The sequence below is a fragment of the Dictyostelium discoideum genome (assembly GCF_000004695.1).
Source record: "Dictyostelium discoideum AX4 chromosome 2 chromosome, whole genome shotgun sequence".
In the NCBI taxonomy this organism is placed as follows: Eukaryota; Evosea; class Eumycetozoa; order Dictyosteliales; family Dictyosteliaceae; genus Dictyostelium; species Dictyostelium discoideum.
In genome coordinates this window covers 5,218,385-5,242,656 of record NC_007088.5, presented here as the reverse complement: position 1 = coordinate 5,242,656, position 24,272 = coordinate 5,218,385, and the positions used below count along the sequence as shown (strand labels likewise).

General features: G+C 22.6%; 7 protein-coding genes and 1 pseudogene across 7 annotated transcripts; 4 read left to right on the top strand and 4 right to left on the bottom strand.

The window, feature by feature from the left end:
• Positions 1 to 46: 46 nt before the first annotated feature.
• DDB_G0275291 (hypothetical protein) lies at positions 47 to 276 on the bottom strand (the record flags this gene model as incomplete). Its single annotated transcript, XM_638737.1, has 2 exons — positions 47 to 177; positions 264 to 276. 2 exons carry the CDS (start codon positions 274 to 276, stop codon positions 47 to 49), a joined length of 144 nt encoding a protein of 47 aa, XP_643829.1.
• Positions 277 to 986: 710 nt separating this feature from the next.
• DDB_G0275193 (hypothetical protein) lies at positions 987 to 1,109 on the top strand (the record flags this gene model as incomplete). Its single annotated transcript, XM_638736.1, has 1 exon — positions 987 to 1,109. The coding sequence occupies one exon, from the start codon at positions 987 to 989 to the stop codon at positions 1,107 to 1,109; it is 123 nt and encodes a 40-aa protein (XP_643828.1).
• A 748-nt stretch (positions 1,110 to 1,857) lies between these two features.
• On the top strand, positions 1,858 to 2,157 carry DDB_G0275051 (annotated as a pseudogene; the record flags this gene model as incomplete).
• A 150-nt stretch (positions 2,158 to 2,307) lies between these two features.
• DDB_G0275053 (hypothetical protein) lies at positions 2,308 to 3,311 on the bottom strand (the record flags this gene model as incomplete). Its single annotated transcript, XM_638734.1, has 2 exons — positions 2,308 to 3,186; positions 3,273 to 3,311. The coding sequence occupies 2 exons, from the start codon at positions 3,309 to 3,311 to the stop codon at positions 2,308 to 2,310; spliced, it is 918 nt and encodes a 305-aa protein (XP_643826.1).
• Positions 3,312 to 3,965: 654 nt separating this feature from the next.
• cmfA (conditioned medium factor) lies at positions 3,966 to 6,261 on the bottom strand (the record flags this gene model as incomplete). Its single annotated transcript, XM_638733.1, has 3 exons — positions 3,966 to 4,097; positions 4,208 to 4,268; positions 4,355 to 6,261. 3 exons carry the CDS (start codon positions 6,259 to 6,261, stop codon positions 3,966 to 3,968), a joined length of 2,100 nt encoding a protein of 699 aa, XP_643825.1.
• A 1,019-nt stretch (positions 6,262 to 7,280) lies between these two features.
• Positions 7,281 to 11,829, bottom strand: gcA (guanylyl cyclase; the record flags this gene model as incomplete). Its single annotated transcript, XM_638732.1, has 2 exons — positions 7,281 to 11,099; positions 11,197 to 11,829. The coding sequence occupies 2 exons, from the start codon at positions 11,827 to 11,829 to the stop codon at positions 7,281 to 7,283; spliced, it is 4,452 nt and encodes a 1,483-aa protein (XP_643824.1).
• Positions 11,830 to 13,761: 1,932 nt separating this feature from the next.
• On the top strand, positions 13,762 to 16,678 carry DDB_G0275289 (cell differentiation family, Rcd1-like protein; the record flags this gene model as incomplete). The annotated part of the gene is made up of 2 exons (XM_638731.1): positions 13,762 to 15,583; positions 15,675 to 16,678. The coding sequence occupies 2 exons, from the start codon at positions 13,762 to 13,764 to the stop codon at positions 16,676 to 16,678; spliced, it is 2,826 nt and encodes a 941-aa protein (XP_643823.1).
• A 630-nt stretch (positions 16,679 to 17,308) lies between these two features.
• DDB_G0275287 (hypothetical protein) lies at positions 17,309 to 24,170 on the top strand (the record flags this gene model as incomplete). Its single annotated transcript, XM_638730.1, has 4 exons — positions 17,309 to 17,333; positions 17,656 to 18,183; positions 18,286 to 19,910; positions 20,025 to 24,170. 4 exons carry the CDS (start codon positions 17,309 to 17,311, stop codon positions 24,168 to 24,170), a joined length of 6,324 nt encoding a protein of 2,107 aa, XP_643822.1.
• Between the last annotated feature and the right edge of the window lie 102 nt (positions 24,171 to 24,272).

Sequence of the window (24,272 nt, the reverse complement as noted above, 5' to 3'; positions counted from 1 at the left end):
TAAATTATAGTTTTTACCAATGATTTCCTCCTTTGTTCCAATGATTCTAGTGGCCTCCATTATTCCAATGTCCACCAGCAACAGAAATTTTACCAAAGTTTGATAATCTAACAATGTTTGATGAAATTTCGCCATTAGATCCACTAGCCTTTTGGTTTAAAAAATTAACAATTGAATCTAAATAATTATTTTAAAAATAAAAATATTTTAATATGTTTTAAACTAATAAATTTAAAATAAATAAAAAATATAGAAATAATTACAAGTAATGGTCATTTTATTATTTATATATTTCTTTTTTTTAATATTTTATAAAATAATATATAAAAAAAAAAAATTTTATTTTTTTTTATATTCAAATTAATGTTTTCACATAATTCTTTAAAAATGAGAATTTATAATTTAATCTCTTCTTTAAAATAAATTAAAATAAAAAAAATAATTATTAAAATAATTCAAATATTTGTCATTTGGAAAAGAAAATTAATTTAAACAAATTAAGTAATTTTTAATAATTGGGAAAATAGTTTTTAAAAAAAAAAATTGGTGTTGGAGTTTGAAAAATATAAATTATTTCACACAAACACCCTCTTTATCTCTTTGAAATTTAAAATAAATTATTTTCTTTATATGATTTATAATAAAAATATAAAAATATGTTTTTTAAAAAAAAAACAATCAATTGTTTTAAATTAATAAACAAATAAATAATAATAATAATAATAATATAGGGATTTTGTCGTTCAGGTTCTCCAAATAATAAACAAAACCAAAAAAGATAAAAAAAATTAATTCATATGCCAAAAATGAAATGAATATAGTAGTGCACCATCACCAACATCCTTTGTTGATAATTCAGTGATAGTTTGTGGTGTAATATTTCAACAACAATTACAAACTCGTTTATCAATAGTCTTTTCATCAATTGAAAGCATTACAACAACAACAACAATAAAATAGTAGTGTAGTGATTTTTATAATAATAAATGAATAAGTTTTATCGCCTTATTAAAGATCGTATTATGGATAACTTTGTTGATTTAATGATGAAAATAAAAACTGTATTTTGGGCATCTGTTTTGAGAATGATCATCAAAGAATTATCCTAATAAAGAGAAATTTATTATCATCTCATCATCAAATTTTTATTAAAATCAAAAGAAGAAAAAAAAAAAAAAAAAAAAAAAAAAAATCTAACTGTAAATTAAATTAATTTTAATTTTGAATACCATTTATAAAAAAAAAAGATCTTTTAAATTAAATACTTTATTAATCCATAACACTTTGTTTTTGTTATAATTTCAATGTTATTGTTTTTTAAACCAACAATAATTTTCGAATAACAATAACCATATATTAAACAAATTATCTCATCTTTAAATATAAAAAAAATAATTTTAAACTATCACTTAATTCAAAATATCCAACCAAATCTGTAATAAAATAGTATAAATCTTAAAATTATCTTCAACATTTTTTTTTTTATATAAATTAAAATTTATTTTTTACAAGTTTTTGTGGGTGTGTTGTATTTTAATAAAAAAAAGTAATAATAATTGTTTTAAAAGTTTTTTCCAGATAAAAATACAATAATTTCATGGTTAACTAAATAATTATAAACCTGTTGGTATTTAATTTATAAATGGTTCCATTTTTTAAATTATTTTGTTTACTCTATTCAATTAATCTTTTTTTTTTTTTTTTTTTTTTTTTTTCAAAAAAAAAAAAAAGGTATAAAAGAAAAAAAAAAAATTATATTTTATTTTATAAATCAAAATATTATTTAAAAAATAAAAATTAAAAATGACAATCATTGGTAAGGTTTTTATATTATATTAATTTTTTTATTTTATAAATCAAGTACTAAATATTTAAATTATTAAAAAAGCATCAATAATTACATTATCAAACCCAAAGCAATGAACTACTGGTTCCCTTTCAACTGTTAGTGCTGCATCAAATAGTATTTCATGTGGAGGAAGCTCAAGTTCTGGTTTATTGGGAGATGTTTTAGGACGAAGTAAAGGTTTACTTGGTGGTTTATTAGATGGTGTTTTGGGTGGTGGTGGTGCACCAAATGCAAATATCGGAGTTAGTGTCGGTGGAAATGGATCAATGAATGGAGGTGGTCAACCAACTCAATGTGGTTGTAATTAAATTTTATAAAAAAAAAAAAAAAAAAAAAAAAAAACAACATTAAAAAAAAAAATTATAACATTACTTTTTTTTACCAAAAACTTTAAATTATTTATTTTAATTATTTATTTGTATATTAAAATAAGTTTAAAATAAATATGGCATATTTAACTATTCAAGTTGAAAATTAGTTTTTTTCAAAAATTCTTCAAGATTTGTTAATTTTGTAATTTTTGAAGCTTCAGTTTTATCTAATTTATCAAATGCACCAAATTCATTGTAATAAGAAAACATTTCAGCCATTTCACCAGCACCTGGGAAATCGAATTGAGCAAAATCTTTTGGTTCAATGAAATTGTAAACAACTTTCTTACCAGTTACTTTTGACATAATTTCAGCGATCTTTTCACCATGTAAACAGTCACCTGAGAATGGAATGATTTTACCAGAGTATTTAGTTGGATCTTTCATCATTACAGCAACGATTGAACCGATATCATTAATATCGCCCATATCCAATGGCAACATTTTAGGATTCAATGGCATGCCCAATACATATGTGACTTCTTGAGTGGCTTCGTTGACAGTACGTTTTGGTGCAAAGAAAGTTTTAAAATTTTGCATATAAAATGGAGCGTAAACAAAGGAAGTTACAAAACTTGGATTTTCTTTAGACATTTTTCTTAGCTCCTCTTCAATTTTATGCTTCAAATCAAAGTGTGGTACATTGTATCTTCCTCCTGAAATCTTATTACATGGTGCCAAACCACTGAATACAAAATGTTTAACGCCTGCTGCCAATGCTGCGTGTGCAATGTTTAAACCATACTCTAATTCCTTGCCGAAATAAGCCCAGAAATTGGTAACGCAAAATACTGAATCACTTCCTTTTAATGCTTTTTCAATGACTTCTTTTGGATCGGCATCGTCACATTTAACAATTTCAGCACCCTCTTTTTGAAGCTTTTTAGCATTTTCTGATTCTGGATTTCTTGTTAATGCTCGAACTTTAAATCCATCTTTAAGTAATGCTCTTGCAACTGAACCTCCCTTTTTTTTTTATAAAAAAAATATATATATATATATTAATAAATTAAAAATAAAAATAAAAATAAAAAAAAAGAATTAAAACTTACTTGTGAACCTGTTGAACCAAATACTGTTACAACTGTCATTTTTAGATTTATAGAATATATTTGAAAGCAGAAAAAAAAAAATAATAATGAAAAAAAAAAAAAAAAAAAAAAAAGTTGAAATTAGCAAAAAAAAAATTAAAAATTAAATTTAATAATAAATAATTAATAATGAAATTCACCCCCAAAAAAACACCTACAAACTACAAAAAAAATTAAAAATTAAATTTAATAATAAATAATTAACAATGAAATTCACCCCCAAAAAAACACCTGCGAACTACAAAAAATTCAATTTTTTTTTTTTTTTTTTACTGTGTTGTTAAATCTTTATCCAATTTTTTGATTTAAATAGGAAAAAAAAATAGCTATCACTATTTTAAATTGAATTCCAAATAGAATAATATTATTTTTTTATTTCTCGATAATGGAGTTTATAATTTTAAATAAATTATAAAAAATTATTAAATGAGTAGAATTTAAATAATAACATTTTTCGTCCCAAATTTTAATTTTTAAAAAAAAAAAATTATTTATTTATTCGCGAAATAATATTTTTATAAATACAGACAATTATTTAATTTTATTGTTTTTTTTTTTTTTTTTTTTTTTTTTTAATTATAAAGTGACAATAAATTTAATATAAATCGATTTTATTACAATTATTGTAGAGAAAAAAAAATAATACAAAGTAGTTTACCAAACAGAGTTGGAACTCATTTCTTTGTTATATTCAGTATTTGTAGTTTGTTGTGGTGAGTGCATACCATCAGAGTGACACCAGTCTTTAAAGTTATTTAAATATACACCACCTTCGAGTGGAGTATGCTATTAATTAATTAATTATTATTTAATAAAAATTTGGTGAGAGTATAAAATGTTAATATTTAAAATATATTCGTTATAAATTTATAGTTTAAAGTAAATAAAATACAAACCTCATTATCAACAACACCATCATTTGGCCATTCTAAGACTGCATTGGAAGCCAAATTACAACTGTTTAAAGGAAAAAAATTAATAAAATAAATTGTTAATATTAATTATTAAAATTTTTTTTTTTTTTTTAAAAAAGTTAAACTTACTAATTAATTAAAGAACCAGTACTATATTGAGTAGTTGTATAATAAACTAAAGCTCTTTTATCTGCTGGAATTGATTTTAACCATAAAGCGGCACCATCAACAGTGAGATCATCATTTGCAGAACAACCAACACCTACAGCACTACCAATAGAAGCCCAAGTACCAGCGAGAGCAGTACCTTGGTATGGAGTACCCATTGATTGAATGACACGACCTTCAAGTTTTTGAGAAAGATCAAGTCCACTGAAATAGAATGTTACGAGGTGAAGAGCAGCGTTACCACCTTGACTATGAGCAACAAGTGAAAAACCATCGGTATATTGGCTACCGAAATTGGCAAGTATTTGAGCAAATTCATCATTACCACGATTTTGATTAAAATCTTGGAACTCTACAGAATTTTCAAAATCCTCAATTGGCCAAACACCTTCACTACAATAACCATGTGTAAGAATTAATTTACCATTACCAGTTGATTTACCAATACGATCAGCCAATTCTTTTGGCATTTTACCATCTCTCATTTCTTTGGTGATTTCATGAAGTGGTGGAGAATGAACAATTGTACGAACATCTTTATATTCACCAACCATTTTAACATTTGATGTTGATGTTGTATTTGAAAGTGGAATAAAAGTATCCAAATCAGAGACTTGAACATTCTTTACAAAGAATGGAGCGGTTGCACCAACTTTGGCGATCCAACGTTCATTAAGAACTGCAGAGAGTGCAAAAGTAGTGGTTGAACCTTGAATTGGTTGAGCTGATGTAACACCGGCAACCCAAGCAATTGCAACTTTTTTACCATCATCATCAGTACCATAAACTTCTGAATAAACATGTACTGGTGTTTGATCAACAGTGGTTTGGTTTGGACTATTGACAATGAAATAGATATTTAAATTTGCATCACCATCTTGAACTGATTGAACTTCACCAGTTAATTCTAAATATTGAGAAGTTATTGGAATGAGATGTTGATTTGAACGAATTACACCATTACCATTTTGAGAACCTTTGTAAACTACTTGAAGGTCATAATTACCCAATTCACTTACATTGATGTAACCACCGAAAAGACCATCATTTGCTTGTTCATCATCATGAAGACCATCATCAAACATTGGGATAGTTTCTTTTGAACCATCTGGTAAACCTAAAATCATCTCTGCTGAAACATCTGATAATAAAATTGGTGATGGTTTCCAATTGAGTGGACGATTGGCAGAAGACTTTTTAATGAATTCTGACTTCTTGTGGAGCATTGCTAAAACTGATACTTTTTGACCTGTGAATAAATTATTGTATGATGATACATAAGAGTAGATATGAGTATCACTTGGATTTTGAACCAACATTAACAATTGAGGTGTTGAATCTTCTACCATCTTTTGGAATTTTTCATTCTTTCTTAATGATGATGAGGCTGTGATTACAACATTCCAATCTCCAACAACTGGTTTATCCCATGTTAAACTAAATGATGGAGTTGTTGCACCATCAATACCAAATGAACCATTGGTAACGGTTGGTGTTTGATATATTGATTTAATCACCTTATAGAATTTTGATTTATGTTCTGATTCTGATTTGGAAGATGATAATGAAGTTTTTGGTGATGCTTCAACTTTAAATTCACTTAATGGAAAACTTGAAAAGAATGTTAATGTAAATTCTTCTTCTGAATCAACTGGTACAACTCCTGACCATTCAAATGAATTTTTCAATTGGCTTTGTGTCATTGAAATACCAAATAATGAACTATCACTACTTTGTGCTACATCCATTGGATTTGGAATATTAAATGAACCAAATTCACTTGCTTCACCTGCTAAATTTTTAGGTGTTAATACACCATAACTAAAATTAATTGTTATTATTAAAATTAATAATAATAATAATCTCATTTTCTAATAATAATAATAATAATAATAATAATAATAATAATAATAATAATAATAATAATAATAAGTTAATATTAATTTTTAATTTTATAAAAAAATTAAATAATAAATAAAAAATAAATAAAAAATTAATAAATAAATAAATTTATTATTTTTAACTCATTGGGTGATTGTGTGATGTGTTTTTGGTGAAAATAATTGTTGTGATGTAAAATTTATTTTCATAAGAAAATAAAAAATAAAAAATAAAAAAAAATAAAAAAATAAAAAATAAAAAACAATGTGGTAAATTTTGATCTAGGGCAAAACAGTGGGGTGAAAATTTTTTTTATTTTTAGAATAAAAAAAAATATTGTAACTTGTAAAAATGTAATAAATATTCAATATACATTTTTATTTTATTTATTTAATTAAAAAAAAAAAAAAAAAAAAAAAAAAAAAAAAAAAAGAAAAAATTAAATATAAAAAAGAAAGAAAAAAAAATGCGTTCAAGCTTTGGGAAAAAATAAAAAAAAAAATTTTTTTAAAAAAAAAAAAATAAAATAAAATAAAATAATATACTGGTACCTGATTTCCCCAATACTCAGATATTTTTGGTGACTCTCCAATTTTATTTTATTTTATTTTTTTTTTTTTTTACAACAAGATTACACCAAATAAATAAAAAAAAAAAAATATTAAAAATAAAATAAATAAAAAAAAATAAAAAAAATAAAAAAAAATAAAAAAATAATAAAAAGAAGAGAAAACAGGAAAGAATTTTCTTTGATATCAAAAATAGTGAAAATAATTTGACTCAATTAGGGCTGAATGTGATTTCAATTTTATTTTTTTATCAACTCCACCCCCCCTTTTAAGAATCTTTTTTTTTTTAACCTCATTCATTTTTCTTTCACCATTTCTTTTTTTTTTTTTATCTTTTTTTTTTTTAAATTTCCAGCAGATAAATTAAAATAAATAATAAATAATAACTCTTTTTTTTTTTTTTTTTTTTTTTTTTAAAAATAATATTACACAATTTATTAACTGGATTCTGATGAACCATCATAATTTTTTGCCCAATTACCGTCTTCTTCATTAATTTGATTGCTGTTATTATTATTATTTTTATTATTTTCGCTATTATTTAAATATTGATTCATTTCTTGGTCATCTTCATATGAGCTTTCATCATCTTCGTTGTTATTATTATTATTACTATTGTCGTCATCTTCTTCTTCTTCATTAATGTTACTACTACTACTTTCATTTCCATTTTCATTTCCATTTTCATCATCATTATCATGATCATTTTGATTTTTAATTTCATTTTGATCTTTAATAATTAATTGTGAAACTGGTAAATTTAAAGTTGGAGTAATTTGATTATATTGTAAAGAACCACCAAAATTTGATTTTGAAACTGAAACTGATCTAGTTTTAACTTCAGGTTGTGGGTCATTTTCAGTTAGAGCACGTAAAAGGAAATAAGTTTTAATTTTTCTTTTTTTAATGATACCATCAGGTCTTTCTTCGAAAAGGTATTTGGATTTTAAAATGTTAAAAGTATCTTCACTAACATGAATCATATCAGCCCTACTTGTTGATTCCATTTGTTGAGTGATTTGAACTGATTCACCCCAAAGTTGATAATGTATCATTTTAATACCCACGACACCAGCAATAACAGGACCAGTATGAATACCAATTCTCATTCTAATTGGTATATTATCGACAGTACGAATTGATTTAATTGATTCTAACATTTTAATGGCCATATTTGCCACACGAAAAGCGTGATCGGTTTGGTCTTTATCTGGACACCCACTAACACAAAAGTAGGCGTCACCAATGGTAGCGATTTTCAAAACACCAAATTCTTGAGCGATTTCATCAAAAGTTGAATAAATTTGATTTAAAGTTTCAACCAATTGTCTTGGTGACATTCTTGCGGCCATTTCAGTGAATCCAACAATATCCGATAGAAATATAGTAACATTTTTAAACTCATCCACAATCAATTGTCTACCTGATTTCATTGATTTGACAATATCTGCTGGTAAAATCTCTGCAACCAATGATTCTGTCTCTCTTTGATCTTTATCTAATAATCTACCATGTACCCAATTTAAACGATTAAATAACTCTTCGAAATAACTTGTAATGATATTAATTAGTACCGCTGTAATTAAATAATAGTTATGTGATAGATAGATATCACGACTATGGTATGCTTGTTTCCAGGTTTTACTAATTTCAATGAAAATTATACAAAACGCACAAACAATATTTGAATACCAAAATTTAATACCACTAAAATTGTAACAAATCGTTATAAACATAATTTCAATTGATAATATCACCGAATCCAATGGAATCTTATTCAATGGTGGTACACTTGTCAATACTATCAATACTGCTGCCAAAACTATGAAAAATACCATAACAACCTCTTGAATCCATTTTCTAATACTAAATGTTTTGAATTTTGATACTACATAAATTACAATTAAACAAAAGAAAACGAATCCATAACGTACACCTGTAATTATATCATAAATTAAATTCTCTTCACTACGTATTGTATGTAATGTTATAAATTTTTCTTCTGATGATGTCATTGAATTTGATGAAGAAGAGGATAATGATGATGACGATGACGATGGCATTGGTTCAACTTTAACAATTGAAGAAATTGAAGATAATTTTAAAAAGAAATAATCAACTAAACCTGATAAACCAAATAATGCAACAATCATTAACATTGATGCTAAAATTCTATTCCAATTTTTAAGGATATATTCATTTCTATATTCTTTTTCAACTAAATTACCTCTTGAAATGAATGATAATTTAAATTTATCCAATGTATAATGTTTAGTTAAATCTTTTTCCAATTTATTTAATTTTGAATTATTTGTTGATATTACATTTGAACCATGAATACCTTTACCTAAATCTAAATTTGGTTCCATTGTATTAAAATCATCACCAGCACCTCCACCATTATCATCCATTTCAATACCGCCATCAAATAATGCTGGTGATGGTGATCTACCAACTGTACCTTTTGAAATACTACTTGATCTTGAAATTGATCCAAATTGTACTGTTTGTTTCTTTTTTTCTGTTACAGGTAATGATAAACTTCCTGTTGGTGTTGTATTTTGTGAAATTGGTGAAATTAGTGAAACTGGTAAATTATTATTATTATTATTATTATTATTATTATTATTATTATTATTATTATTATTATTATTATTATTATTATTATTATTATTATTATTATTATTATTATTATTATTATTGTTATTATTATTATTATTATTATTATTATTAATTAATGAACCTAATGCACCAGTACTACTACTATGTTGTAAAGTTGAAGTTGATTGTGGTGTTGAAGAAAGTCTTGGTGAATTTGAAATAGTTTCTTCACTATTTGATTGTTGAGGTAATGGTTGTTGTTGTGGTGAAGTTAAAGAACCAGTTTGTAAGAAATTTAAAACTTTTGGTGGCATAACATTTGCAAATATACTTCCTTTACGTTCTCTTTTTTGAATACTACCAGAACCACCTAATGGATTCATTTCAATTGATACTCTACTTGGTATTGCTGATAACATTGAATTTGGTATATTTGGATGAGTTGGACCAGTGGCACTACCAGAGGCGATATCATCACCTTTTCCAATTGTATTATTTTGATTTTCAAAACTAACTTCAGAGATATCAACGGGTGGTATATACGGTTTTTCTCTATGTAAACTTGAAAAGATTGAAGTGTAACGTTTATCCAATTGTTTAGTTTTAACTAGATAAAAAGTTCTCATTAAACCTTTACCTTTGACTTGAATTTTACCACGATCTTCAAATAGGAAATAGGGACGTAGCAATTGTTGAACTGGATGAGAAACTTGGATTCTACCAATTGAACTATGAGATGCCATACGTGAACTTGTGTTAATTGTATCACCAAATAAATGCCAACTTAATTTCTTTTTACCAATGATACCACCAACAACTGGACCAGTATGCATACCAATTCTAACTTGAACTATACCAAATCTTCTTATCACCGATAACATACCCAAACTCATATGTGCAACACGTTGAGCATGGTCTGGACAAAGTTCAGGACATCCTCCAACCACCATATAAACATTACCAATATGTTCAACTTTTGTCACTCCATAAACATCGGTTAATCTATCGAATGAATTATAAACTTCATTCAATAGATTTATAACTTGAGTTGATGACATTTTCTCTACCAATGCATTAAAATTAACAATTTCACAAAATAATACTGTAACTGGATCATAACTATCAACAATTAAATCTGTTACTGAATATTGTCCTGGCATTAATGATGATGGTGATTGTGGGTCAACAATTTTTCTACTATTTTGTGGTGTTGAAATTTCATTATCTTGTTGTTGTGGTGCTGCTGCTGTTGGTGGTGGTGGTGGTGATACCACTACTTTTGATTGTTTTTTACCAGTTAAATTACTTTCTTCATCTTTTTTAATACTTAATTCTTTATCATTTTCTAAAGTTGTCTCTAATGATTGATCTTTTGATGATTGTAGTCTTAATCTTTGTACAACTACAGTTGGTAACATTTGATTAATAATTTTCTCTGAACGAATAGTTTGAATCTTTAAATTCTCTAATGTTCTAAATTTATCTCTAAATAATTGTTCTTTAAATCTTGATATTATCATTAATATTATCCAACTTATTAATAATACCAATGATAATAATACCATTTGTTTACCTGCAATTTGTGAATAAAACATAAAATAAAAGAAAAAAAATAAACATAATCCTCCTGATGCTAACATTGATGGTAAAAATGTCTAAAAATAGTTAAAAAAAAAAAAAAAAAAAAATTTTAATTATTAACATAATTGGGAAAAAAAAAAAAAAAAAAAAAAAAAAAAAAAAAAAACTTACCATTCCAGAAGAAATTGCAATTATAATAAATAATAATACCATTCTACCAGGTATAGTACGAATATCAGATTCAAATATTAATACTATACAAGATACTAAAAATAAAGTTATTGTTGTAAATAATTTCCATAACCTTTTAAATTTTGCTGTAAATGTAAATATAAAATAAAATAATAATAAACCAATTGTAATCATTCTTAATATGAATGTATCTCTTGCTTTATTTGCTAAATATGGAAAATAATAATTTGTAAGATGTCCATCTGCTTCTGTAAAATTATTATTTTCTACTGTTGAATCGATTGAATTTGTTGTTGATGATGTTGTGGTTGTTGATGATGATGTTGTTGTTACATTTGGTTGTACATAATTAAAATAATAAATATTTTTTGAATCGTAATATGGTAAATATGAGATATCCAATGGTGATATATATGCCGTCATTGTACCAATAAATAAAACTGATGTTAAGAATATAATCGAAATCCTAATTTGTTTTAAATATGTATAATAATAATATGATTGAAAATGTTTCTCCTCTTGAATACGTGGGAACCTTAAATCAAAATATTCTAAATACTTTTTATAACCTTCTTTTGGTTTTCTGACATCTGGTAAATTACCAAACATCATTTTTTTTTATTTATTATTATAATAAATTATAATAATATTATTATTATTATTATTATTATTATTATTATTGTTATTATTATTACTTAAAAGGAAAAACTTTTTTTTTTTTTTTTTTTTTTTTTTTTTTAAATTTGATTTCGTTCTGTTTATGATTTTTTTTTCTGTTTTTTCGTTTTTTTAAAAAATTTTTCTATTTTTGGATGGAAAAATAAAATAAAAAGAAAAAAAAAAAATACTGTTTTTTTTTTTTAAAATTAAAAAAATATTAATATATTTATAGTTTTTTAATATATTGATTTAGATATATAAAAAGAAAAAATTTTTTTAAAAAAAAAAAAAAAAAAAAAAAAAAAATAAAAAAAAAAAATCATAAAAAAAAAATCACAAAAAAAAAAAAAAAAAATAAAAAAAAATAAAACAATAGACCAACTAGTGGTTGTGATAATGGTTATTTATAATTTAACCATAACCTACTATCATTTTTTTATTGTTTTTTTTTTTTTTAAAAAAAAAATTTAAAAATTTAAAAATTATATAAATTATATTTATTTTAAAGGGTGGTATTGTGTGAGATATGTATATGTTGGTGTATGTTTTTATATGTGTGAGATATAATAATATAATCAATATTTCGTTCATATTAAATTCACAAAAGATTGAAAAAAAAAAAGTAAACACAACAATAACAAATCTTTTATTTTTTTAGTGTTTTTTTTTTTTTTTATTTTTTTTTTTTATTATTTTTAAATTCACACACATTTTTTCATTTTTGAAAGAAATGTTTTAAATTTCTTATTTGGTGTTGTGATGGTATATCTATTTATTTAAATAAAATAATTTACCTTAAGTTTATCTTTTATTTTTTTATTTATTTTTTATATTTTTTTTTTTTTTTTTTTTTTTTTACAAAACAATGAAAATATGAAAAAATGATTTTTTAAAAAATCTTTTTTTTTTTTTTTTATTTTTTTTATTTTATTTTTTTTATTTTTTTATTTTATTTTTTTTTTATTTAAATTTTTTAGCGGTTGATAGATATCGAATAATATTGAAAACCCTTTTCAAATTTGTTTATTCATTTTTTTGATTCTGGTTGAATTTTTTTTTTTTTTTTTTTTTTTTTTTTTTTTTTTTCGTTGTACTTTTTCCACCAAATTTCTAAATATCTTACTTAGATACCAATCAAAGATTTAAAATCTAATCAAAATAATTTAATTTTTTTTTTTTTTTTTTTTTACATGAAATTAAGCAAGAAAAAAAAAAAAAAAAAAAAAAAAAAAATTGTGTTCAAAAAAAGAAAATAAGCATTTCAATTAAAAAATATTCTTGATCTTTTTAAAGATTTTTCTGAAAAATTCAAATTTTTTAATTTGAAGAGTAGTAATAAATTTTTTTTTTTCTCCAAATTAGTGATTTAAAAAAAAAAAAAAATAATAAAAAAAGGAAAATAATGGAAAATTGATTAAGTTGAAAGAAAAGAAGGGACTCTTTAAAAATTTGTGATTCACTTTTATAATAAAATAATTATATTGTTTTTTTTTTTTTTACTTTTTAAAAACATCATCCTAAATTTGGAAAAAAAAAAAAAATCGAAGAGAAACTTTTAAATTTTTTAACTTGATTTATTTCACCAAAGAAAAAAAAATTGAAAAAAAAAAAATAAAATAAAAATTTTTGAAACATATGTCTGTTTTGGAAAATACAGTAATAAAATAAAAAAAAAAAAAGAATACTAATTTTTTTTTAATTTTTTTTTTTTTTTTTTTTTTCTATTCTCTGGGTATTTTTTTTAGTTTTTTATTTTACTCAATTTTTTTTTATACCCTCACTTATTTATTTTTTTATACATTTAAAAAAATAAAGAAATAAAAAATAAAAAAAAAAAAAAAAAAAAAAAAAAAAAAAAATTAAAAAAAAAAAAAAAAAAAATCAATGATTAATAATCTAAGGAATAATAGTAGTGTAGATAAAGATTGTGAAATATATTTTAAAAATGAGTATAAAATAAATAATAATAATAATAATAATAATAATAATAATAATAATAATAAAATTCATAATAATACAATTTCATTAAATTCAAATCCATCTCAATCACCATCACATGCAATATCTGAATCAAAATTTTTTAAACCAACTCCTTCATCAAATTCAGTATTAAATCCTTATTTTTCATCAAATTATTTTGTTGGAAATAGTTTTTTTAATTCATCAAGATTAAATAATACTGGTGGTGACAATTCAATAAATAATAATAATAATAATATTAATATTAATAATAATAATAATAATAATAATAATAATAATAATAATAATAATAATAATAATAATAATAATAATAATAATAATAATAATAATAATAATAATAATAATAATAATAATAATAATAATAATAATAATAATAATAATAATAATAATAGTAGTATTAGTAGCATTATCAATAGTCATAGTAATAATAATTATAAAAACAATTTTTTAAACATTGTTGAAGAGAAATCTCAAATTAAAAACAATCAGATTTCAAAAGAATTTCCACAAACATTAACATTGGATTTTAATAGTTTTTGTAGTAATATAGATTTCAATTCAAACGATGTGTTAAGTAATTCCTTTTTAAATAATCTTGTTATTAATAAAACCAACAACAACAACAACGAAAACAACAACAATCACAACAACAATCATAACAATAATCATAACAAGTACAATAATAATAATAATAATATTAATAATAATAATAATATTATTAATAATTACAATAATAATAATAATAATAATAGTAATATTAATAATAATAATAATAGTATAAAATTTAATAACAATATTAATAGTAATAAAAATAATACTAGTAATAATTTATTTTTTAAACAAAATCAACATGATGATTTTGATGAAGAGGAAGATGATAGAGCTCTTAGTAGTATGGTTTCAAAGATCGTAGATGGAGAATCTGATACATTAGAACTATATTATGACAAAAATGGTTTCGGTTCTAATTCACAAAACAAAATTGAAAAAGTTAATAATACAACCACTACAACTACAACAACAACTTCAATCACAGCGCTAAATAATACTTTATCAACCAATAATAAAATTAATAATAATAGTTCACCTTTTAAATCTAATAATACAAAATTCAACCACCAAAAAAATAAACATAAAAATGGTGGTATAAATAATTATAATTTAAATATTAGTAATAATAATAATAATAATAATAATAATAATAATAATAATAATAATAATAATAATAATAATAATAATAATAATAATAATAATAATAATAATAATAATAATAATAATACTGATACTAATACTAATAATCATAATCATAATCATAATATTATTATTAATAATAGTATAAATAATAATAATAATAATAACTTGTTCAACAATGGTAATAGTAATATTTCACAAAATGGTTCACATTCAATAACATCTAAACTTCAAATTAAAATTGAAGATAAAACTGATCATCAATTAATTTCAGATTTATTAGAACCACAAAAAAGAGAGGAAGCTTTATGTGAAATTGTCAAAAGAAAAGATTCTATACCATCATTGGCTAGTCTTGTTTGGTTTACACCATGTGTCATATCAGTTTTACTTCAAGAAATTATGAATCTTTACAATTTTATTTCCCCACCAAATCCAAAATTAAAAGCTAGAGCCTCAAATAAAGTTTGTAATATTTTAAATATATTTCAAGTAATTGCATCTGACCCGGAAACAAGATCATTGTTTATTCAAGGTAAGTTTTAAAATTATTTTATTCTTTTTTTATAAATATACATTTATAAATTTAAATAAAAAACTAATTTTTATAAATTTATAAAATATAGCAAAAGTAATTTCTTATATTTATCCATATTTATCAACAAATTCAAAATCAAAACCATTTGAATATCTTCGTCTTACAACTTTGGGTGTAATCAATACAGTTATTAAACAAGAATCACAAGATATTATAAATTATTTGATTGAAATTGATATTTCAACCCCATGTTTAAAAATTATGGAGAATGGAAATGATCTCTCAAAGACTGCTTCAGCATTCATACTTCAAAAGATTTTAAATTGGGATGATGGTTTGAATTACTTTGTTCAATCACCAAAGAGACTAAGTGATTTAACCAATTGTTTAAAGTATATGGTTGAAGCAATGATACCAGATCATATGTCCTCACGTTTGTTGAAACATATCGTTAGGTGCTATCTTAGATTATCAGAGAATTTAAAGATTAGAGATCAATTAATAGGTTGGATGCCAACTTGTTTCTCAAATGGTCAATTGAATGATTTCATTCAAAAAGAAGGTGATGTTATTGTTAAACGTTGGTTCACTCAATTACTAGGTAATCTATATCCAACTCAACATTCTAACAATAAAAGACATCAATCATCATCATCATCACAACAACAACAACAACAACAACAACAACAACAACAACAACAACAACAACAACAACAACAACAACAACAACACCATCACCACCACCACCACCAACAACATATAAAACCCTCCACAATTTCTTCTCAACAAAAAACAACAGTGCCATCATCAACTCAATCTCAAAGTTTAATACCATTTTCTTCAGTAATTAGTAATAATAGTAATAATGAAAATAGTAATATTAACAATAGTAATAGTAATAATAATAATAATAATAATAATAATAATAATAATAATAATAATAATAATAATAATAATAATAATAATAATAATAATATTTTTTCACACAGTCGTAGTAATGGAAGAACAAAAAATAATAATGAAAGTAGTGAAAATAATAATAATAACAATAATATTTATCGTCTTCCATCAAGAGGTTCACCATTTCAATAATCAAATATAGATAATTTGTTTTTTTTTTTTTTTTTTTTTAATTAAAAAAAATTATAATAAAAAAAAAAAGAAAAAAAAAATTTTTAATGTATAAAAATAATAATAAATAAAATATATTAGATATCTATTAATATCTAAAGATAAAATTTTTTTTTTTTTTTTCTATTTTTATAATAAATTAATTATTTTTTTTCAATTGTTTAACCCAAGTGGGTAATTTTTTTCAAATAATTTCAAAATAAAAAAATAAAAAAATTTTATTTTTTTTTTTTATTTTTTTTTTATTTTTTTATTTTTAGAACCTTTTTGAATTATAATAATAACAACATACAAAAGAAGATATCGATTTCTAATCATCATAAAAAAAAAAAAAAAATTAATGGTAGTGCAACCCTGTCACTCTGTTTTTTTCTCATAACTTCCTTGTAAAATAATAAATATTTTTTTCTTTTTTTTTTTTTTTTTTACTTTATTTTTTTTTTTATTTTGTTTTATTTTATTTTATTTTTTCCTATTATTTAAAAAAAAAAAAAAAAAAAAGAAAAAAAAAAAAAAAAGAAATCAAAGTTTTTTTAAAAAAAAAAATTCATACATTTTTTTTTAATTCTTATTTTTCATTTTGTATAGAAAATGAAAGAGAGACTTTTAGTATCAGGTAAGGTTCTTTTTTTTTTTTTTTTTTTGTTTAAAATTTTAGATATTTTATTTAAGGAGTATGAAAGTCATAAAATATCAATTTTAGATTTTTTTTATTTTTTTTATTTTTTTTGTTTTTACCAAATTTAATATTTATTTTTTTTTATTTTTTTTAATTTTATTTTTATAATTTTTTTTTCTATTAATTAAACACAAATTAATAAAAACCTTTTTCTTTTTTTTTTTTTTTCTATTATACAATAATAAATAATAAATAATAAATAATAAATAATAAATAATAAAAAATAAATAATATTAAACAAATAAATAATAAATAAAAGTACCTAATGGAAGTTATTTAAAAAAAAAGAAACAATGGGTTTTAGTAAAATTAAAATTACATGATAGTAAATATAAAACAAAATATGTTAATGGTGGTGAAAATGTAATATTTCAAAAAGAGACATTTATATTTGAAGTTAATGAAGATGTTTATCCAGCTGGTGAAATGGAATTAAAAGTTAAGACATGGGAAATGTTAAAAAGTGGTGAATCATTTTGTTTTGCAACATTACCATTAGCACCAATAACTTTAGAGATTAGAAATTTAATGAATGATCAATCAACAATTAGTAGTAGTAGTAATAGTAATAATAGTAACACCACCACCACCAATCGTAATGGAGCAACATCACCACCACCAATTTATTTAGATAAAGTCATAAATTTAAAGAATAAAAAAGGTGAAATCATACCAAATTCAACATTAACTTTAAATTTTGAATTAGTACCTGAAAATGATAGTACAACAATGAAATCATTACCATTAATGTTTCGTTGGTTTCCATCATTACCACATCAAGAACAAGGTAAAAAAAAAAAAAAAAAAATAATATAATAATAATAATAATAATAATAAAATATTAATATTTTTTTATTTTTTTTTATTTTTATTTTTTTTTGAATTTTAGTTATATCAGAATGTTATTGTACAAAACAAGCAAAGAAAATGGCAAGTATGTCACATACAGGTACAATGTATATTACACAAGGATTTATTGGATTTCGTAGCACATCAACATTAGCAAAGAATAAGAAAACATTGATTTCATTTAAAGAGATTAAAAGTATAAAGAAAAAGATTGGTACATTTTATTTACCAAATGCAATTCAAATTAGAACTAGTAAAAAGAAATATTTATTCGCATCATTCATTCATCGTTCAAAAGCATTTAAAGTTTTAAATAGTCAATGGATTGCAAATGGTGGTGGTGAAAATTTAGATGATGACGATGACGATGAAGAAGATGATGATGATAACGAGGATGAAGAAGAAGACGATGGAAATAGTACATATGATTCTGATGAAATATCATCTCAAATAACTGATAATTTCGATCAAGATGATGATGAGTTGGTAAATATAAATAATAATAATAATAGTAATGGTAATGCTTTAAATAGTCATATTGGTAATCGTATAGCTGGTAATAAAAGTAATAGTAGTAATAGTTTAATGGGAAGTGGATCAGGTACAAATAGAGCATTATCACCATTATCAAAAACAACATCAAATAGTAAGAAAAGATCATTATCAATTAGTGGTAGTGGTAGTAGTGGTGGTGGTGGTAGTAGTAATTCACCAAATAGGGGTACACCAACTTTAATTTCACCTGAAAATAATTTAACCTCCTCCTCAACATCTTCAAATAATAGTAATATTAAAATTTCAATTGAAATTGAAGATTTTGAAAAATTTGGTAGTTCAAGTGTAATAACATTAACAATTTCTAAAGATTCATTAGTTTGTGAATTATTAGATAAAATAAGGAGTAGATTATCAACAACCACAACATCATCATCAATAGTTGATCAATCACAGTATATATTAGTAAAGAGTAAACCAAGTAAAAAATCAAAAAGAAATAGTAAGAAATTAAATAAAATACCAACTTTAGATAAACAACCATCATTACAATCTTTTGAATCATTAGTTAAAGCATTAAATAAAAATAAAGATCAATTATCATTAATTCATACTCAATCAATAACTTTAAAACATCGTATTAATACTTCACCAATTAATACACCAGTGAATTCAAAATCAAATAATAGTAGTAGTAATAATAATAATAATAATATAACAACACCATTAAATAATAATTCAATAATTGGTGAAAAAAAATTTTATATTTTAGAAGAAGATAAAACTGTATCATCATATTTTAGTAATAGTACTAATAATAATAATATTAGTGAATTATTATATTTTAAAAAATTTTCAATTGTTAAAGATATAAATTTACAATTTGAATTGGTAGAAGATAAATCAAGATGTATTAAATTATCAATTGATATTGATTCTAAAATATCAGAAATCTTTAGAGAATTATCAACATATATTGGAAAGAGAATAACAATTGAAGAATATTATCTATTTTTACCAAAGAGTATTGAACGTGGTGTTGTTTTAAATCCTTTAAAATCATTACATACTTATAATATTACAAAATCAAATACAACAATTCAAGTTTTAAAATGTCCACCTTTTAAATCATTTATAGATAAGTTTAAATATTATGATAAAAATGATAAAGTAAGTATAATTAATTATTAATTATTAATTATAAATTATTATTATTATTATTTAAATATATGTTAACATATTTTTATTTATTTGTTTTTTTTTTTTTTTTTTTTTTTTTTTCAGAATTTATTATTTGAATTAGTTCAATGTTGTTTTAGTAATTCATTACCATATATGAAACCGGTTGATATGGAATCTCCACAACAATTTTTAGATAGATTACAAAGAAAATTAATGATTGATGATGTTGAAGCAAGAGCAATTACAAAGAATCTATTAATCAATTCTACATATAAAGATGAAGGTATTTTAGTGGAATTAAAGAGTAGAGCAGAATCATTATTATTAGATTCAAATCCATATTATAATGAATTTTCTTTTTCAAATGGTGGTGAAAGTTCAAATTTAGGTATTAGACAACAAAATTTAAGACAACAAAATAATTTAATTGAAGGTAGTAATGGTAATAGTGAAAGTGTAGAAAATGGTGAAGAGAATATTAATGGTGATAATGAGATTAATAATGATGATGATGATAATGATGATGATAATAGTATATTATTTAAAAGTAATTATGAAAAATGGAAATCATTAGAATTAAAAGAGATATCACGTGTAATGAGATCAATAATTTTTAAAGAAGGTGATTTCATTGGTTGTATTTTTATAAATGTATTACAAGCAATTGATTTGAAATTACCATCACCAACAAATAATAATAATAATTGTTATATAATTATATCAAATGGTGGTAATAGTTTAAGTGGTAGTGAAAAGTTCGTAAAAACAACAACAATTTCAAATGATAATAATCCATTATGGTCCGAATCATTTTTAATTAAAATTAAAAAACCAAGATCAAAATTAGAATTATTATTAATGAATAATGATGAGTGTATTGGTATTGTTGAAATTAATGTTAAAGATGAATTAGAAGATAGAATAATAATAAATAATAATAATGATAATAATAATAATAATAATAATAATGATAATGATAATAATGAAATTATAAAAGAAGATTGGTATTCAATTAAAAGTGTTATAAATAATAATTTAGAAATTGGTAAAATTAATTTATCAATTGAATATCAATATCAATTTCAAGAGTATAATCAATATTTATTACAATTGGATCAACGTCAAATTATATTAAAATCATATAATAGTGGTGGTGGTGGTGGTGGTGGTAATAATGTTGATAATTTACCAATTAATAATCCAAATTCATCAATTAATTTACAACATAGATGTTCAGTTTTACATATATCATTATATTCAACATTATTTAATTTTATATTAGAAGAACAAGAGAATTATAAATTATCATTATTGAAATCAAATATTAAATCACCAACATCATATACACCTTCATCAGTTCCACCAAAATTTATAAACCCATTCGATGATACAACAAATGATGACAAAGAAGAGGATGTTTGGATATTAAGTTATTTTAGAATGTTATTGAATCAATATTCACTTAGATATGGATTATCAAAATCAACGACAATGGTAGTTCAATTAAGTATAATGGCAGATAGATATAAATTAGAGATGAAACCATCGTTAGCATCTTCAACTACAGCATTATCAAATAAAAGTAAAAATTATATAATGGAATTACAAGAACTTTTAGAAGGAATTTGGGAGATTATTAATGAAACACCATTCATTTTCATAAAGGGTGAATTAAAATCAATTCATTCAAGTGTTGTATTACTATTTTCACAAATTAAATTCACCATTGGTAGATTCTATGAATCATTCCCAAATAATAAACCAAGAAATGCTTTGAAAGGGTTAGTTCAATCGTTAGGTTCCATTTGTAATTTATTAAATTTAAATATCACTGGTGAACCACAACATCAATCAATCTATTTCAATTATCTTTTATCATCAACCATTATAATTGAACAAAAAAAGAAATTTGAAGAGAATATAATTGCAATGGGTTTCCTTCAAATGGAATTATCAAGTAAAATCAAACAAGTATCTGAGATCTCTCTAATGTTAATAGAATTGATCGAAATCATTCAAGAGGAAGTTAATAACACTCTCAAGTATGAATCTGCCTTCCCAATTGATGTAAAGATAACTTGTGATTTGATTGATGTTTGGGGTGGTTGTATTCTAACGATTATGGAGGATTTTTGTAGTTGGGCACCATACCATCCAAACATTTTACCATTGGTTAAAAGGGTATTGGATTATCATAATTTCACAAAATCAATTGCAATGGAAAGATTTAAACCAATGCCATTGAAACAATTGTTTGTAACTTATGTTTACAAGTTATTAAAAGAAATCAATGAAACACTTTCAAATTGTTGTATTGAATCGATTAAAAGTGATGATAAGAAAACTTTGGCTTCCATTACACTAGGTCATAGTTTTAGTTTTAAAAAATTCTTTCAACAATGTGATCAATCATTAAAAGATTTCGATTCATTAATGTGGTTACCAGATTCTTTCTCTTTTGTTCAACTATTGGAAGTTATTAGCTCACAAATCATTCACTATGTAAATTTATTAAAACAAGAATTTTATGATTGGATAGAAGCAACTGAAGTTGAATCAATCGATGGTAAACCACCCATTTTCACTCTAAACATTGAACCATGTATAATGTATAATAATATCGAACAATCAAAAGCTAAATTGGATTCTTTAGCCTCAACAATTCATTCAAATCTTTTAAATAATCTAAAGGAAAGAAAGAAACAAGGTGAAATTCAAAATCTAGATAAATATACAAAACAATGTATTGAAGATAGTTTTAAACTTTGTCTTGACGATACTCATAAATATTTAAATCAATCAATTGATGATTTGGAGGATTTCCTTTGTAAAAGAATTAAAAATTATTTATTCTATTGTTTTCAATCAGTTTTATTCTCTGAACCTTTGGTTTTAAAAAATAGTCATTTTACTGAACAACAAAATATTCAAGAAAATTTAATAGTTTTATCACCAAATTCAATTGTTGGTAGTGTTGGTACAAATATTGATTCAACGACCACTACAACCACCACTAATGGTTTGTCATCTTCAATTAATAGTAATCATTCTGTAACTTCACCAACAATTGATTCTACTACAACTCCTCCATATGTTTTTACACCAATTCAAAATTCTCAATCAAATTCTTCTGGTTCATTAATTGATTCAATTGGTAATAATAATAATAATAATAATAATAGTAATGGTAATAATAATAATAATAATAATAATGGATTAAATGGATCAGTTATTAATTTAAGAAGATTTGAAAAAATGATATTATCACAAATTAAAGAATTTTTAACAACAAAGATTGAAGAATTATATGGAAAGTTTAGAGAAACTTCATTTAAACCATTTTTAAGAAAATTATGGATTCAAATTATTCAAGAATTACAATATCTATTAATTCAAAGACCAAATGAATTGAAATTACCATTTCATTCTGATCATGTAATTTTAAATGTTGATCAAATTTTAATTGTAAATTCAGTACTTAGAGAATTAATGGTATTATTTCATAGAGGTGGTGGTGGTGTTGCAACACCAATACTTGAAGAGAAATTATTACCACTTCGTTTATTATTATCATTATCTGAAATGGATACAACTTCTTTAATTGATCAATATAATCAAAATCAAAAGAAACTATCAAATAGTATGAATTCATCATCATCGTCATCATCATCTGGTTCATTATCAACATCAACATCGGCAACAACAACAACTAAACAAACTTTAAATCAATTAATTTCAAATTCACTTGATGAAATTATATCAATTTTATCAACTAGAATGGAATTTGATAAAGAATCACGTACATTTGTAAATAAGATTAAAGGTGTAGTTGAAAAACCTTTGGTAATAGATGGTGTTGATATTTCTATTGAAAGTATAAATGTTATTCCAGAGAATGAGTTCATCATTGAAAAATATCTTTGCTCCTATAATGGTCAATTAGGTCTATTGGTAATTAGTAGTAGATATTTAGGTTTTCATAATCTCTTAAAACAAGTTGGTATTTCAATTGGTGGTAAAATATCTGTACCACTTTTAAATATTATTGAAGTTAAGAAAATTAAAGTAGCTTTGGTTTTCAATGCTCTTCAAATTAAAACAAGTGATTATAAAATTTTTAATTTCACAAGTTTTATTAATAAAGATAGAGATACAGTTTATAATGATATAGTTTATCAAATTAAAGTTATTAAAAAGAATACAACAAAACAACAACAACAACACCAACAAAAAATAAAATCAAAATAAAACAATTTTCTAAAATAAAATTTTTGGGAAAAAACCATTAGAAATTTAAAATGAACCAATAGGAAATTTTTCTTTTTCTTTTTTTTTTTTTTTTTAACCATT